Raw genomic sequence first — 13,374 nt, 5'->3', positions numbered from 1 at the left:
ATGCGCACGCGCAGCCGCTGTTCCGCCCTCGTCCCGTCACGTGTTCTGTAGGTCCCGCCTCTGAGCGTCTCGCGCACGCGCTTTCGCGGCGGTAGGTCGGCCTTCGGAATGTTCTCGGTGGGTACCATAGAGGCGGCGTTCCTCCAGCCTGCCTAGAGGGGCTGGCCAGCGAGCGGGTGGCGGCGGCCATTTTCACGTGACGCTGGGAGTGCCGTAGTGGAGGTGACGGAGCGATGCGGGCTGTGCTGGGCAGGCTCGCCAGACTCGCAGCGGTGCCGGCCCAGGCCCGGCAGTCCGTTCTTCACGTCGTGCCCGCGGGTGGGCTCTGCTGAGGGGTGTCCTGAAGCGGGCAGGGGTGGCCTGGAGGAGAACACGAGGCCTGTGGGATCTGGCTCCCCTCGGGCTGGCCCAGTTCGTGGGCTCTTGCTGCGAGACCGCCCCGCTCTGCTCAGGGGCACTGCTGCCCCTCATCGTTCTTTCCCCGTAGCGGGTGCTTTGTCCTCCAGAAGCATGCTGGGTGAAGGCTCAGCCTTGCGCCCTCAGCCACGCTGCCCCGTTCCCTTCTGAGGTTCCTATTAACGCTGTTCTTCTTTCTGTCATCTTTCCAGCCACTGAAGCCTTCACTGCAGCCCGCCTTACCATGGCCACCCACGGCCCGGAGCTGGGCGAGCGAGTGCGTAGGAAATGGGTTCTATGGGCTGCTGCTGTGCAGTGTGCACTGGGAATTCCTGCCTGATAACAGCACCATACAGCTTGTGGGACTTTATTGGCTGATAATAAAGCTGCTTCTTGCTACTTCTTCTGTGCTGGTATCAGTGATGCAGTTATTTTGCATCAGCACAGAGTTCGGGTGTCTGGGAGTGTGGAGCTCTGGCACACGGTGTGCTCTAGATGTGCACTGGTCTGAAGGTGCTCTGTGTTACATATTTTACCTTTCTCAGTTTTGGTTGTGTAAAATGAACGGGTGAGCTGGTGTGTGTTTCTCATATCTGATCCTATAGAAAATATATTACTGTCATATTGACTTTATAATCTACATCTTAAACAAGCTACCATATAGGTACTGTTGTACAGACTTGTACAGAGTGTTCTGTTATCATGGCCAGCATTCCGAGATTTCACACTTGTGCTTGCTTTCTAGATCAAGTGTGTTAAGGGAGACCTGTTTTCCTGCCCCCCAACCGACGCTTTGGCTCATTGCATCAGTGAGGACTGTCGCATGGGTGCAGGGATAGCTGTTCTTTTTAAGAAAAAGTTTGGAGGCGTCCAAGAGCTGTTAGATCAACGTGAGTAATTTTGTATGGTCATGGGAATTTAAGGAGTAACAGATTCCATATTGAAGGTTGCTACTAGGGGTTCAGGGTCAATTGCGTAGTAGACTGTAACTGTTCCTAAAATACCACCTTCTTCCCTTTAGAAAAGAAGACTGGGGAGGTGGCAGTTCTCCAACGAGATGACCGGTATATTTACTACCTGGTAAGAGTAGAGAATGACTCAAGTGCTCCCCTGTAACAAAGCTGTGTTAGATATTACAATGATAGCTTTAATAATTTTGAGTACTTTCTCCTAAGTGAGATGTATTACTCAAGTCTTCCTACTGAGGAGAAGCCAAGCTCTCTTGTGTGTTTATTTATACTTACAAGTTCACAGAACTAGCTGCCAAATTATACTATTTCAAGCTATGAAACACAGTTCTTTTTCCAAGTCTCTTTCCCTTCACAGTGGTGACTCTGAGTGTAGCGACTCGGGGTGTAAAGGAGTGTGTTTGAGGGAGGAGGGGGGGAGTTTACAGTGATAATGACAACTGTTTTTTTACTTTTATACTTAGATTACAAAGAAGAAAGTTTCTCACAAACCAACATACGAGGACATGCGGAAGAGTTTAGAAGCCATGAAAACTCACTGTCTAAACAATGGAGTTACTGATATTTCCATGCCTAAGTAAGAAAATTAGTGCTGTGTAAATAACTCAGTGTTACGTGGTTAGGAGGATGTTTTTGAGAGATGATTTCCTACTCTGAGAGTTCAACATCATCTTCTGATCTGTTGTATAAATGAAGCTTGTTCCCCTGTGGGTTTAAGTGATAAAAGTACATTCAGGTTTGGTTACTTCTGTATTTTAACTGTATTATATTGATTTATGATGAGTTGGGTTAGTGCCTGAAGGGCTTGTTATTCATTGCATACTCCAAAAGAGCTCATTATAGTTATTTTGATGTTTTATTTTCCAGAATTGGGTGTGGACTGGACCGTCTGGATTGGGATAAAGTTTCAGCAATACTTGGGGAAGTGTTTGAAGACACAGATATAAAGATCACTGTTTATACTCTCTGAGCAAAAGAGTCTCATTTCCCTGGCTTTCAACAGTGGCAACTTCTTTACTGATGAGGGGGAAAACTGCATGCTGAGCACATTGTTCTGAGCATAGCTCACTCGTGTGTTGGTGGTGGCCATGGCTCTAAAAGAAAATACAAAGATCAAAAGTCTTAGAGCAGCTAATTTGGGATGTAGTATTCAGGGAACCTGTGTTGAAAGCAGGGATATTGTAACTCTCAGGGAGTTCCTAGTCTGTCCCAGCAAGCCACCAGATGTCACTAGTCCTCCACAGAGCACCTACCTGCACTGGAGCTTCTTACAGCTGGCAGTTCCTGTGCAGTGAAATTGGAGCTGTCTAATGCTTAGATATTTGTTGTTCTGGTTCATAATGATGACCTGTGGAGCCCTGTCTATTTTTATTTTCCAGGATTTGCAGTGTTCATATATAGCATACATATTCTCTGCAGGATTAAAAATTAGTTTTTGTATCGTTTGGACACAAGCACTTTTTAAAAATGGATTGTACACAAGAAGAATTGTGCTGTCAACATACAGTTAATAGTTCTTCAATACTCTGCTGTCAGATCAGAGTACAGTCCTTGCAAACAATGTCTGTATGTGTCATGGCTGTAGACAGTAGGAGGAAAGCAGAGTCTTGGAAGGGAATGGTGGAGACTTACAAAGACACCTAGTGGGTGCGTTCTGTATGATGTGGTTGGTATCATATGCAGTCCTCAGTTTTCTGAGAAACCTCACATATGAATGACTGACATGGTGTTAAAAAAATACCATGGAAGCTAAGATTTTTTTGTGTGTTTGTTTTGCTTTACTGTGTTTGTAGGTTGGCTGGTACACGTTGTTTGATGTCACCAAATGTAAATGCTGTGACAGCTTGTTAGGCCATTGCTGAACACTTGATTTTGGGAAGTTTGGTTCCAGTACTGAACAACTAACACAGAGTATTTCCTTTATGTTTGATTTTTACCCTCTGCCCTGTAATACCAAATCTTTTTACTTCTGTCTCACTGAATGCTCACAGAAATGCCAGAAATACTGAATAAACTGAATAGATGGGACAACTGAGAAGTTGTTATTGTGAAATAAGGTTTTTAGTTACTCCTTGCTACTTATGAAATGTATGGAACCATTCCTGTTCTGAGCTTTATGGGTGAATCTGTATTGTGTGTTTTCTTTGCTGATGGAGATCTGCAAATTCTGTTTGTGTCTTTACGAACTGCGTGGTGTTTTCCCTCCCAGTTTGGCTATCCTCTGCTTCTTGGTTTTGGTGGATAATTGCTGTAGCCAAATACACAGCTGTGAGAAATAAACTGGAGTGAGACAAAGGAACTTGGAGTATTGAGCTAATCAAGAGTGAACATCAGGACTGTTCGTGGATTTAGCCCTTGGGCTTATATTTGTTTTCTAGATCTAGTGGCAAAGAAATGAAAGCCAAAGAAGCCACAGTGTCTACCCAAAGGTGTTCTTATTGCTGCTTGGGGTTTTTGTTGGTTGGGGTTTTTTTTGCTTTGGAAGGTGATACCAGATTTTTTTTTTGTGTATTTGTGCCTGTTCAGTGCCTTTCAAATCTGACAATGCAGCAACCAACATCCAGAAGTAGTTGGAAGAAGGAGCCCCTTCTGACAGATTCTTGGTGTGCTGCTCTGTAACCTCCGTTTGTTCTGTGCCTTGTTTTATACGGAAAGTATAACCCCATATTTTCTCTGTATCTCTGCAATTGTGCATTCTCTTGAAACTCTCTGGTATCTGGTAACTCTCCCTTCTGATCGTGCCGTACTCCAGATATGAATTTCATATCTCACGTGTGGGTGTCTCACAGTGTCTCACCTGTCAGATTAATTTTAGGACCTCTTTGAAATAGAGAACAGATAACACTGCTTTACTCTTTTCAGTGGGCTCCAATTTTATTTCGTTTGCTTAGCCCAGGTTATCACAGACATACTGAACAAGGGGAAAATTGATGCATTTAAAATCAAGTATTAAGGCCTCCATCATAACTGTAGTATTAAGAAATTAACTGTAACTTAAATTGCAGTTACTATTATTGAGGAGGACAGAGGAATAGAACTTTATTTATCTTTTTAATATTGATGAAGCATACTTTTTGTGAGTAAGTTTATCAAATCAGCAGCTTTGTCCTACAGTCTTTTATCTTCAAGTAATCCTGGTATGTGGGGTCTACGCTCATTCCTGTTGCTCCATCCCATGCATTTCATTCAAGGCTTTAACCACACAGCTCAGTGCCTTCTCCTGTCAGCAGTTACAACACAGTTTTGTTTCGGGGGAGTGGGGTGAGTGGAGAGGAACAGCAACAAAAAGTACCATAAGATTCCAAACACTAAACATCTGTTGTCCATCAGGGCCTAAAATTCCAGAAGCTGGCACTGCATCTGCTGGATTCAAAGCTTTGGGAAGCAGGTGTGTCCCAGATGTCCAAGTCTGTTGTGTCTCTGTGTAGATCTTTCCTGAGGTTGGCCTGGAGGGAAGGGAGAGGAACATGTTAGAAGCTTCAAATGCTTTTGTGTTCTACTGCTTAAATAGGTGAGTTTTCAGTACCCCGTAGAAAGGATCACGCTGTCATAACTGGTTGCTTGTGGTGGTGGTGGTTTGTTTTTTTCTGGGTGTGGGGGGAAACTCCATTTTCTTTATGTTCTTTGGTTCTTTCACATGTGTTCTAAATATCACACGTGCAGGGAATAGCGAGGTATTCTTGTTACATCTTGTGATCCTACCTTTTAATTCTTTTTCCCCTGGGAGGTGTTCACTGCGAGGAAAAAAAGATCTCTAAGTCCCTTCAGCATCTGCTGTGAAGGAGCCAACTGTATCATTACTGCCTTTGAAGGGGGAAGGTACTGTCTGGGATAATATTCAGGTACTGCCAGGTGCAGCTGGGTACACAGGGAGTAGTAGTAAATGAAAATGATGGCATGTTATGCCTGTAACAACAATCTGAAGAAAAAGAGAAGTCTAATACTAATACAGGGAACCAGGTGAGCAAATAGAAGTCCTCACTCACGTGAGCTTCACTGCAGAATCTCAGCCAACTTTTCCTCATAGTACTGGAAGTTCTCTTGAATGTCCTCCCATGGCACGAAAGCCTTTGCTTCCTCTCCTTCTTCCTGTTCCACAAAGTTCTGCCAGACGTACTCAAAGTCTTGAGGCTTCATAATCCTCAGCTTGCAGCCGGCAGACTTCATTTTTTTCAGGGCAGCCTGCATTTCTGGCTCTTCCCACATGAAGAGGCGTCCTACCATGATGGTCAGACGCAGGTTCTTGTTCTTCCTTAGGGTCTCACTGATCCGGTCGGCGCAGGTCACGCAGGGGCTGGAGGAGACGTACCAGGTGATGTTGTAGCGGAGGCTCGATTCACACTTGGGCAAAATGGTGTTAAAGAAAGCAATTTCTGCATGGGAGGCTGCATGCTCATCTTCCAAGTAACCCCGGGAAGTCGTCGACTCTTTGCCTTGGGTCTCCACAACATAACACAGGAAGGTTTTGTTCCTGCCTGAGCTGTATTCCACGTTCCTGAACTGGAACTTGAAAAATATGGCTGGGAGGCGTTCCCTGTGGAAAGTAGAGAGAAGCATCTCAGAAAGCAGATGGTAAAGGTTATAGCACTGGCTTCGGTCCTGTGTGATCGTGGACCAGTTGCACTATCCACCATGATTCTCTTTTGCTATCTATTAAAGGGAGATCCCTGCCAAAAAAGGCTAAAAATGCATTAAACATCACTGGATGTTCAATTACTTGTGGGGAGGCTTCCAGACCCATTTTCAACACTTAGTCTTTTTCACTTTGATACATGGCAGTACAGAGCTTTCCTGGTTGCTCCCTGTAGCACCTAACTGGAGCATGTAGTACAAGAATTAGTGCTTGAAGAGAGTTGAAAAGATGAAGGATACCGCTGACAACGTGCCCTGCGACCTGCTAAGTACCACTAAGGGTGGGAGTGATGGCTGCACAGAGCAGCCAAAGCAAAATAACAAAAAGCAGCACAACATGTTATTTCTTAGGTGCTACTAATCTTCCGGAGTCTTGTACTCCTCTCATCTGAGCTTTAAGTGGACCTATAACCTTGCTATTCCCACTGAAGCTATAATCAATCTTTGTAAAACACTAAGTGTCTTATTCATCTCTTGTCTACAGTTACGTTATAATGTCAGGTCTCTCCAGGGGGTGCAATGAGCAAAGGTCAGGACAGCTTCTCAAACTCCTAGAAATATTAATTGGGAAGAGCAGAGAGGCTGCAGGAGCAGGTGACAGAGTGTCGTTCTGCTGAGAGGAAAGAATTTGTGATGCAACGTGGCACGAGATATCTCCAGAGATGGTGGAAATAAATGGCGTGGAAAAGAATGAATGGACTCAAAATCAGTATGCTGTGCTCAGTTTGTAGAAAGCGAATCACTGTCAGGTTGCTAGTGGGGAATCCTGGCCTGGGCCGTGCTGAGAATGTGGGATGGTTGCAAGCCAGGAATAAGGACTGTTCTGTGAAGGGATTGAATTTGATATATATATAATCAGCGGGTGTCTTCCTATAGACTGTAATGGAAAGGGCCTCACTTTGAGGGTAGGACTGCACGAAATGCCCGAAGTAGCATGGTCCTCTGCTTGTCAGATTGGAATGGGAACAGCTCAACAGAAAGTGCGGCGTAGCAAACAGTCCATCGTGTAATACCTGGATGCCAGAGCTGCAGCATGGGCTGCAGGACTTCTGCATGGACAAGGATTGCAATTGGTGTGCTGTCTAAATACATAACACAGTAAATTATAGCTGCAATCAAGCTTTAGCCACGTTACCCTTAGTGTTTAAATACGTTTTTCTGTCTCTGTTTAATTCCACTTAGAAACTTCTCATTGCTATGCACGTATCCACACTTGTCCTCACACAGCCAGAGGTTTCCCTGTGCCAAAGTCCTGTGGTGTTTCTGGCTTTTGAGAAAATGGGAACATAAAAGAACGCTGTCCCTGCAGAATGTCTGCTGGTACTCCAGCAGGATGAAGGGTCTGGTTGGTCCTGCAGTGCACATTTGCAGTGAAAGGCTGGAGTTGCAGCTCACACTTCTGGTTTGGGTTTCCCAACAGTGTGATTTTACAGATGAGCGACTTCTCTTGGAATCGCAGTGTGCTGCAGGAGCCAAATAGTGCGAGAGTTGATACGGGTAGGTTGGCACAGTTGTGCTTTGTGCTCGGAGAAGAAGATTGTTATTCTTCAGAATGCAGTGAGATGGATGAGTCGAAACAGCGTTGTGTATAGAACAGCTACACCAGGAATGTCTGTTGGTGCTGTCAGTCAAAGAGCACCCTAATTCTCTTTGCATGTCATTGATTTATATAACAATGCACGTTTAGAGTGCGAGTCTGGCTTCAGAAGTTTTATTAGAAGCAGATTTTCTGCTGCTTTCTAAACTATATTATTAAACGCTTACGCTATTCAGTCCTGTTTAGATGAGGTCTATCCAAGCTGGGATTTAATAGCAAAGCCTGTCTGGGGCCTTCTGTGTTAGCACTGTCTTAGCTGGAGGTGTGTTCATGAGGGATGGTCAGCAGTAGTGTGGATACAGGCTTTTGTTTTGGTTACTGAGCAAACAGATCATGCTGCTCTGGTGTGATTTGGTCTGTGGTTCTCTGGGTTGTGCACAAGTTCTAAACTACCCAGAAACGCTTCTGTGAGTCCTCTAAATTAAGGGAACAGAGGGAAAACATTAAGAAATGGAAGCTAAGGTTACCTGTTAGAGCTAGTCTCATTTTCTTTATGTTATAAGACCTCCTCTGGTGTCACTAAACAGCATCATCAGGCTATTTCAGCAAAGCACCGTTTATTGCACAAACTCCATTTGTTGTCTTTGAGCTAAGAAAAGTTTACGTCCTTCTGAGAACAGTACTTTTCCTGCTTTCTGTCCTAATAATAATAAATGACTCCTCAGATAATGATTTAATGATTCCTTAACTCAGGATTTCTTTGAAAGCCCAGCCATGCTGAGCGCAGCGAGCTGCTGGCTGCCTTGTGTTGTGTGGGTACAAGAAGTTGTTCTGAAGTAACGTCATGCGTTTAAATGTGTCAGATCAGAGCCGCAGGTGTTAGTTAATTCCTGATTTAACTCTCTTGACTGCAAAGTGGTGACATCAGAGATGAAATTAAGCACGTATGTTTTGATGAGCAGTTTAAACAGCAGTGATCTGTTCCAGGATGCGTTGACTCACTGCGTGTTTAATCAGACCTTCTAGACAGATCTCTGTGCTGATCATCCTGGCATCCATCTGAGATTATCTGGGATGTTCACCTCAATCTGTCCTAGCAGCATGGAATGTGCATTGGCTTAATGAATAGGTTTCCAATAAAGAATGTAAACAAAGCTAAGGGCTTTTTCCAAGTCTAAGTAATTGGCTGAGAGCTTGGAAAATTTGCTGATCATGGATTCGGAGGCAACCAGTAGAGTGTTTGCTAGTTAGCAAGAATCTCCTTAATCCCATGTAAACCATGGAGGGAGGGCACTTCAGCCAAGTGTGAATTGTAAACAGCGGTCCTTAGGAGGCTCAGCTGCGTCCTTGCTGTGACTTCCCAGCAGCTGGGACTTGGGCAAGGTGTCTCTGGTCCCCTGAGTAACTGGGAAGTCCCACAGCAAGGGGTGCAGCAGAGAAAGAACAGGAAGAGCACCCACGTGTGCCATAGGATTGCAAGCATGCTTGGATGCTGTCTGCTGCCTTCCCTCCCCTCTGAGTTACAGCATGTTTGGCAGATGACCCAAGATGAAGCAAGGTATCAGGATTGTGTTGTTTATTTGGGTAGGTTACAACACTCCACAAGTGACTGATAATCAAAATACATCCCTAAGAAAGCTCTGTCATCTGCTATGGAAACAAAGCCTACTTCCTTGGACACTGAGGTCTAGCTTTGTGTCTGTTCCTGAGTAAATCACCAAGTCCTGGCAAGCCTGTTTTCCCGTGATTAAATGGCAGGTGATGCACAAATGCTAACATTATCCCTATTGTGCCCTTTTTGGTTTTCTAAGATTAGGAAAACAGAATACCAGCAAAATGTACCAAGACGAGTTCCATTCTCTTATTTCTTACACCAGAACCTGTATTGCTGTAGGTGCTAAATACAAAAATTGTGTTGTCTTGCATATAACTGTGAATTAATTAAAATACACAAGAACCAACTATTTTGGTGACTAGGCTGACAGCTTTTCTGCTTTCTTTTGTTTTGCAAATGGAGAAGCCATTTTCTCACCATTTCCCTCTCCAATAAAGGCACAACCTTTAGGACTTGCATGTGAGCTTTGTGTGCATGGAAGGGGTGGGTATGGGGGGGCTTTGAGGTCTGAAGTTTTTGCTGCTTTTTGCCAACTATTCCCAAATAAACACTCGTGCTGTGCTCATTGATGATAGAAGGTCTGTAATGATCAGCTGTAACAGAAACCAAGGGTTTGTCACCTCCTGATAGAAGGAGCCTCATTTACACTCTAGGTAATGTGTAAATAAATATATCCACTTCAGTGTCTTGAAAAATACACAGCAGGAGCTTACATTTATCCAGGGCTGTATTGAGCCAAATGCTGACAAAAAGTGAGGGTGGGGGGAAGTTAATATTCTTAAACAGATTGATCAGTTTTGTGTATGCTGGGCTCTGTATGAGCCTCAGCTTGAAAACTTGGCTGTGTGTCAGAAGATGCCCCTAATCCAAGGGCTGAAACTGAAATTTTTTAATAGTAGGCAGTGTAATTGAATTTAAGTGCTTGCACTGTGGCAGTCGCTTTCTCGTAATTCGCATAGCTGGCTTTATTGGCTGAAAAACTGTAAGTAATTACAAAATCTGAGCAGTGATGAGAGCAGGTTGAGGCACAGCCTGCAGTGACAGGGTCCTTCCCAAAATGAGAGCAAAGATTGCTGGATGTTTTTGTACATCGTTCTGGGTCCTCTGGGATTTCTGCTTCGCTTCCTCATTCTCACCTTTAGCACCCAGTATATCAGTCATAAACTAATAATCAGGGATACCAGGCCATGAGCATGCAGGAATTCTCCAGATAGCTTTAAACAGTTTCCAAATAGCATCGTAATGAGCACGGTATAAATACCCATAGTGACAGCTCTGTGGTCCCTCACCAAGTAGCTGAGTACTTTCACTTCAGGGATTTCTGCTCTTGTCTTGCTCGGTATCAAGTACAGAAAGAAAATGGGCTGCTACCAGCTTTGTGTATGCAGATAGCAGCGCATGGATTTTAACTCATTCCCAAAAAAGGCTTTACCCAAGGTAATCCAATCTATGATTTTCAGAGCATATGCATTCATCTTAACCCAGTTGTGTGAGATGAAACCTCATACATGGCTTTCAGAAGTGCCAACCAAATTCAGTTTGTAGCATCTCTTACTGGTGGCCACGTCCCAGGCACAACCTTCCCAGTGGGGTTCTGCAGTCTGCTCTGAGGTTTGCATTGCAGCAGCTGGAAGAAATCACGGGTTTGGCTTTTGCACTGGGAGCACTGCCTTGGTGACTTCAGGGGAGACCAGAGGGAAAAACTACACAGGGCATCTTTATACAGAGCTCTGACCATTTCTACGTGCTTAGAGAGCACAGGTTACACTTTTTTTAGCGGTTGTCAGCAATGTCTGATGTCCTAGATCTGTTGTATCTCCTCTTTCAAGGGCCAGGCTCCCTGCAACAAAAGGAGCTGCGTGCTGCTTTGCTGGCTTGAAAACCACCTCTTTTTTGGTGCCCATCCATGAGCAGGGCTTCTCCGAGTGCCCAATTCCAGATCTGAGCATGGAGCTCTTGAAAGATCTGTCCCTTAGGTATGTAAAGCAAATCAGCCATAACAGGGCTATTTTTCCTAACACACAGACAGAGAAACTTTCAGACAGGAGCCATTGATTAGCCAAGAAATCGATACTCTGTTCACCAAGGGCCGTGCCTCCCACGGGCAGCGATCCCAGTGCACTCAGCAGGACTCCTTGCAATGCAAAAGGACTGCTGAATTCTATGGAAACAGCCCTTCTTGTATAAAAACAAATGGATTTCACTGTCTGCCTGCCCGGGGTGAGTCTGTCTGCTCCAAAACACGTTGAAACTTAACAAAATCCCACAGCAATGAAAGCCATACTTAAACCCTTTCAGAACACCGAGAAGTGCAGGACTTAAGATGCTGCCTTCAGTTTCCCAACATCAGAGCTGAGGCAGAAAGCTCTGAAGATGCCCATGTCAGTCTCCTGCACCCACTGTGTGGTGAACCCACTTACCCTGTCACGATTTCAAACGGAGGCAGGTCTTCCCTCTTCACCTTCTTCTTCTTTTTCCCCTCGCCCTCCTCTGCGTTGTCGGGTTCACCATTCTGGGTGTTGCTGGGCTCCTCCTGCTTTTCTGCCATCTTCTCAGCTATGGGGACAGTCAGTTACAGCCACTGGGAAAAAGAGCAGTTTCAGAAAGCTCGGGGAGTGCAGGGGGGAGGGAAAAAACAGAGCGGGGAGTTCCTGCGCTAGAGACAGTTGTCGGGGGCTAAATATGGAACAAAGCAGTGATAGAGGCTGGATGGGGTTGGGTGTCCCAGGCTCTCAGCTTTCCTTCCCAGCTTTTGCCACGTCTTTTTAACAATCCCCCGCGCTCCTTTTTAATTTAAAATTAAGTGACGACTTCGTGGTGGGCGGGTTAAGCAATGGGTGGAAAATCCTGGAAGCGTAAGGATCTGTTTATCCGTGACTGTGACAGATAGCTGGCAAGGTGCAGAGCTGGCAGGTTCTCCATTTACCTTCCATTTGCCAGTTTATAATTTTGCTGACCTTGAAGGACCACTGTTTTGGCTCAGAGGGGAGAGGGGCAATCCCCAGTTGGTGTGCTGGAAAATCCCCATTGCTGTGGGTTTGGCCTTGTGAGCTACCTGGAGTGCCCAGAGCAAGAAATTGCCTTTCCTTCCCCCCTGCTCTTCCAGGAGAATGAAATCCCAAATTTGAGCTTGTTGAAGTTAGTGTTACAGATGGTGTTGGTGGAAATTCGAGCCAGAAGTTTATTCCAGATGTTTTGAAGTCAGGCTGATAATTCACAAGTGGGTATTTCGGGTGCAGGACAGTTCCAATCCCACGTGCTGAGCACACTGTTCTCTATTTCTTCTCTTCTTTGACTGAATATTTAAAAAACTCTTAGCACACCAGGAGTGATAACATTGCTAGATAAGAGTACGGATTTTAGAAATCTATTGCCTTAGAGATTCTTGCAGTGTTCCTTTGTTTCTTTCCCCTTTGCTTCTGCAGAGGATGCAGATGGCGGATGAGTGATTGCACAGGAGCCAAAGAATCAGACAGACTGTCTGTGGAGCTGTGATGATAAACGTGTGTGCAGACCTGGAGGTGAGGCAGCACTGAGTGGGACTGGTGTGAGCTGCGTGCCAAGGACAGAGCACTTGGAGGCATTCTGGAGAAGTACTTATTGTGATTGCACTGGACTATTGTGGGAGTGGAGTCTGTCCTTCATAAAAGAAATGAGAAGGACTATAAAGATTTTATTGACACAAGCTTAGGGTGTTTGCTTTGCTCAGCAGTACGTCAAGCAGATCTCTCAAAGAGGCTGTGGTGGCTTGGAAGGATACTCAGGGTTTGTCTGGGCTTCACATGAGCTCTAAAAAGGGGTTTGTATGTTCGGTTTGGGAGGATTCTCTCTTCAGAAGTGCAGAATGAGTAAAATTCTTCTCACAGTTTAATCAAAATTTGTATCAATCCCATATGAGCCAAGCCTGATGAAAACCCGAGCATGCCTTTCTCAGGGAAACTTTTCTGTGACATGAAGGTGAATGGGAGGTGTGTAGTGATGCAGAACTCAAGTTTTAGCCAAAGCACATTGGAAATCAAACCTCCAGTATCCTGGGTTCTGCGCCCAGGAGCCCACTGTCATGATTTAGATGAAGATGAAATGTTATGCTGTATCTGATCGAACTTTCAGGCTGTGTTAGTGGGAAACCACTTTGAGGAAGACAGGCTGTTCTGCGTTGGATCAGAGATGTGTGAGTACCTGCTTTCAGGTCACACTCGTCGGTACTCCGTAGCCAGCTCTGCTAC

The 13,374-nt window shown here is 45.0% G+C and overlaps 3 protein-coding genes across 6 annotated transcripts in view; 1 reads left to right on the top strand and 2 right to left on the bottom strand.

The window, feature by feature from the left end:
- The window catches only part of BAK1 (BCL2 antagonist/killer 1), an 8,556-nt gene extending 8,366 nt beyond the window's left edge, over positions 1-190 (bottom strand). The window contains exon 1 of the mRNA XM_010724378.2: positions 5-190. Within this exon, the coding sequence (XP_010722680.1) occupies positions 5-190 (186 nt within the window). The remainder of the gene's footprint in view (positions 1-4) is intronic.
- Positions 71-3,663, top strand: OARD1 (O-acyl-ADP-ribose deacylase 1). Of its 4 annotated transcripts, none has more exons than XM_019623294.2 (6): positions 71-117; positions 609-673; positions 1,142-1,286; positions 1,418-1,476; positions 1,829-1,941; positions 2,232-3,663. In XM_019623294.2, exons 2-6 carry the CDS (start codon positions 641-643, stop codon positions 2,332-2,334), a joined length of 453 nt encoding a protein of 150 aa, XP_019478839.1. In that variant the 5' UTR covers positions 71-117; positions 609-640; the 3' UTR covers positions 2,335-3,663. The 4 variants fall into 4 exon arrangements, with proteins under 4 accessions (XP_019478839.1, XP_019478838.1, XP_003207600.1 ...); XM_019623293.1 differs by lacking the exon at positions 71-117 and adding an exon at positions 124-222; XM_003207552.4 differs by lacking the exon at positions 71-117 and adding an exon at positions 153-318.
- A 549-nt stretch (positions 3,664-4,212) lies between these two features.
- Positions 4,213-11,924, bottom strand: APOBEC2 (apolipoprotein B mRNA editing enzyme catalytic subunit 2). The gene is made up of 3 exons (XM_003207554.3): positions 11,569-11,924; positions 5,351-5,898; positions 4,213-4,810 (listed from the first exon to the last, which is right to left on the bottom strand). The coding sequence occupies exons 1-2, from the start codon at positions 11,694-11,696 to the stop codon at positions 5,358-5,360; spliced, it is 669 nt and encodes a 222-aa protein (XP_003207602.1). The 5' UTR covers positions 11,697-11,924; the 3' UTR covers positions 4,213-4,810; positions 5,351-5,357.
- Positions 11,925-13,374: the final 1,450 nt, after the last annotated feature.

Source organism: Meleagris gallopavo, chromosome 28 (genome assembly GCF_000146605.3).
Source record: "Meleagris gallopavo isolate NT-WF06-2002-E0010 breed Aviagen turkey brand Nicholas breeding stock chromosome 28, Turkey_5.1, whole genome shotgun sequence".
In the NCBI taxonomy this organism is placed as follows: domain Eukaryota; kingdom Metazoa; phylum Chordata; class Aves; order Galliformes; family Phasianidae; genus Meleagris; species Meleagris gallopavo.
This window is presented reverse-complemented; position numbering and strand designations above follow the sequence as displayed.

Coding starts and splice junctions, on each gene's coding strand:
- OARD1 (XM_003207552.4), top strand. CDS start 234: ATGCGGGCTGTGCTGGGCAGGCTCGCCAGACTCGCAGCGGTGCCGGCC. Junction 1,477..1,828: donor ACCGGTATATTTACTACCTG/GTAAGAGTAGAG, acceptor TTTTATACTTAG/ATTACAAAGAAGAAAGTTTC. Junction 1,942..2,231: donor ACTGATATTTCCATGCCTAA/GTAAGAAAATTA, acceptor TTTATTTTCCAG/AATTGGGTGTGGACTGGACC.
- APOBEC2 (XM_003207554.3), bottom strand. CDS start 11,696: ATGGCAGAAAAGCAGGAGGAGCCCAGCAACACCCAGAATGGTGAACCC. Junction 5,899..11,568: donor CCGTTTGAAATCGTGACAGG/GTAAGTGGGTTC, acceptor TACTTTCCACAG/GGAACGCCTCCCAGCCATAT.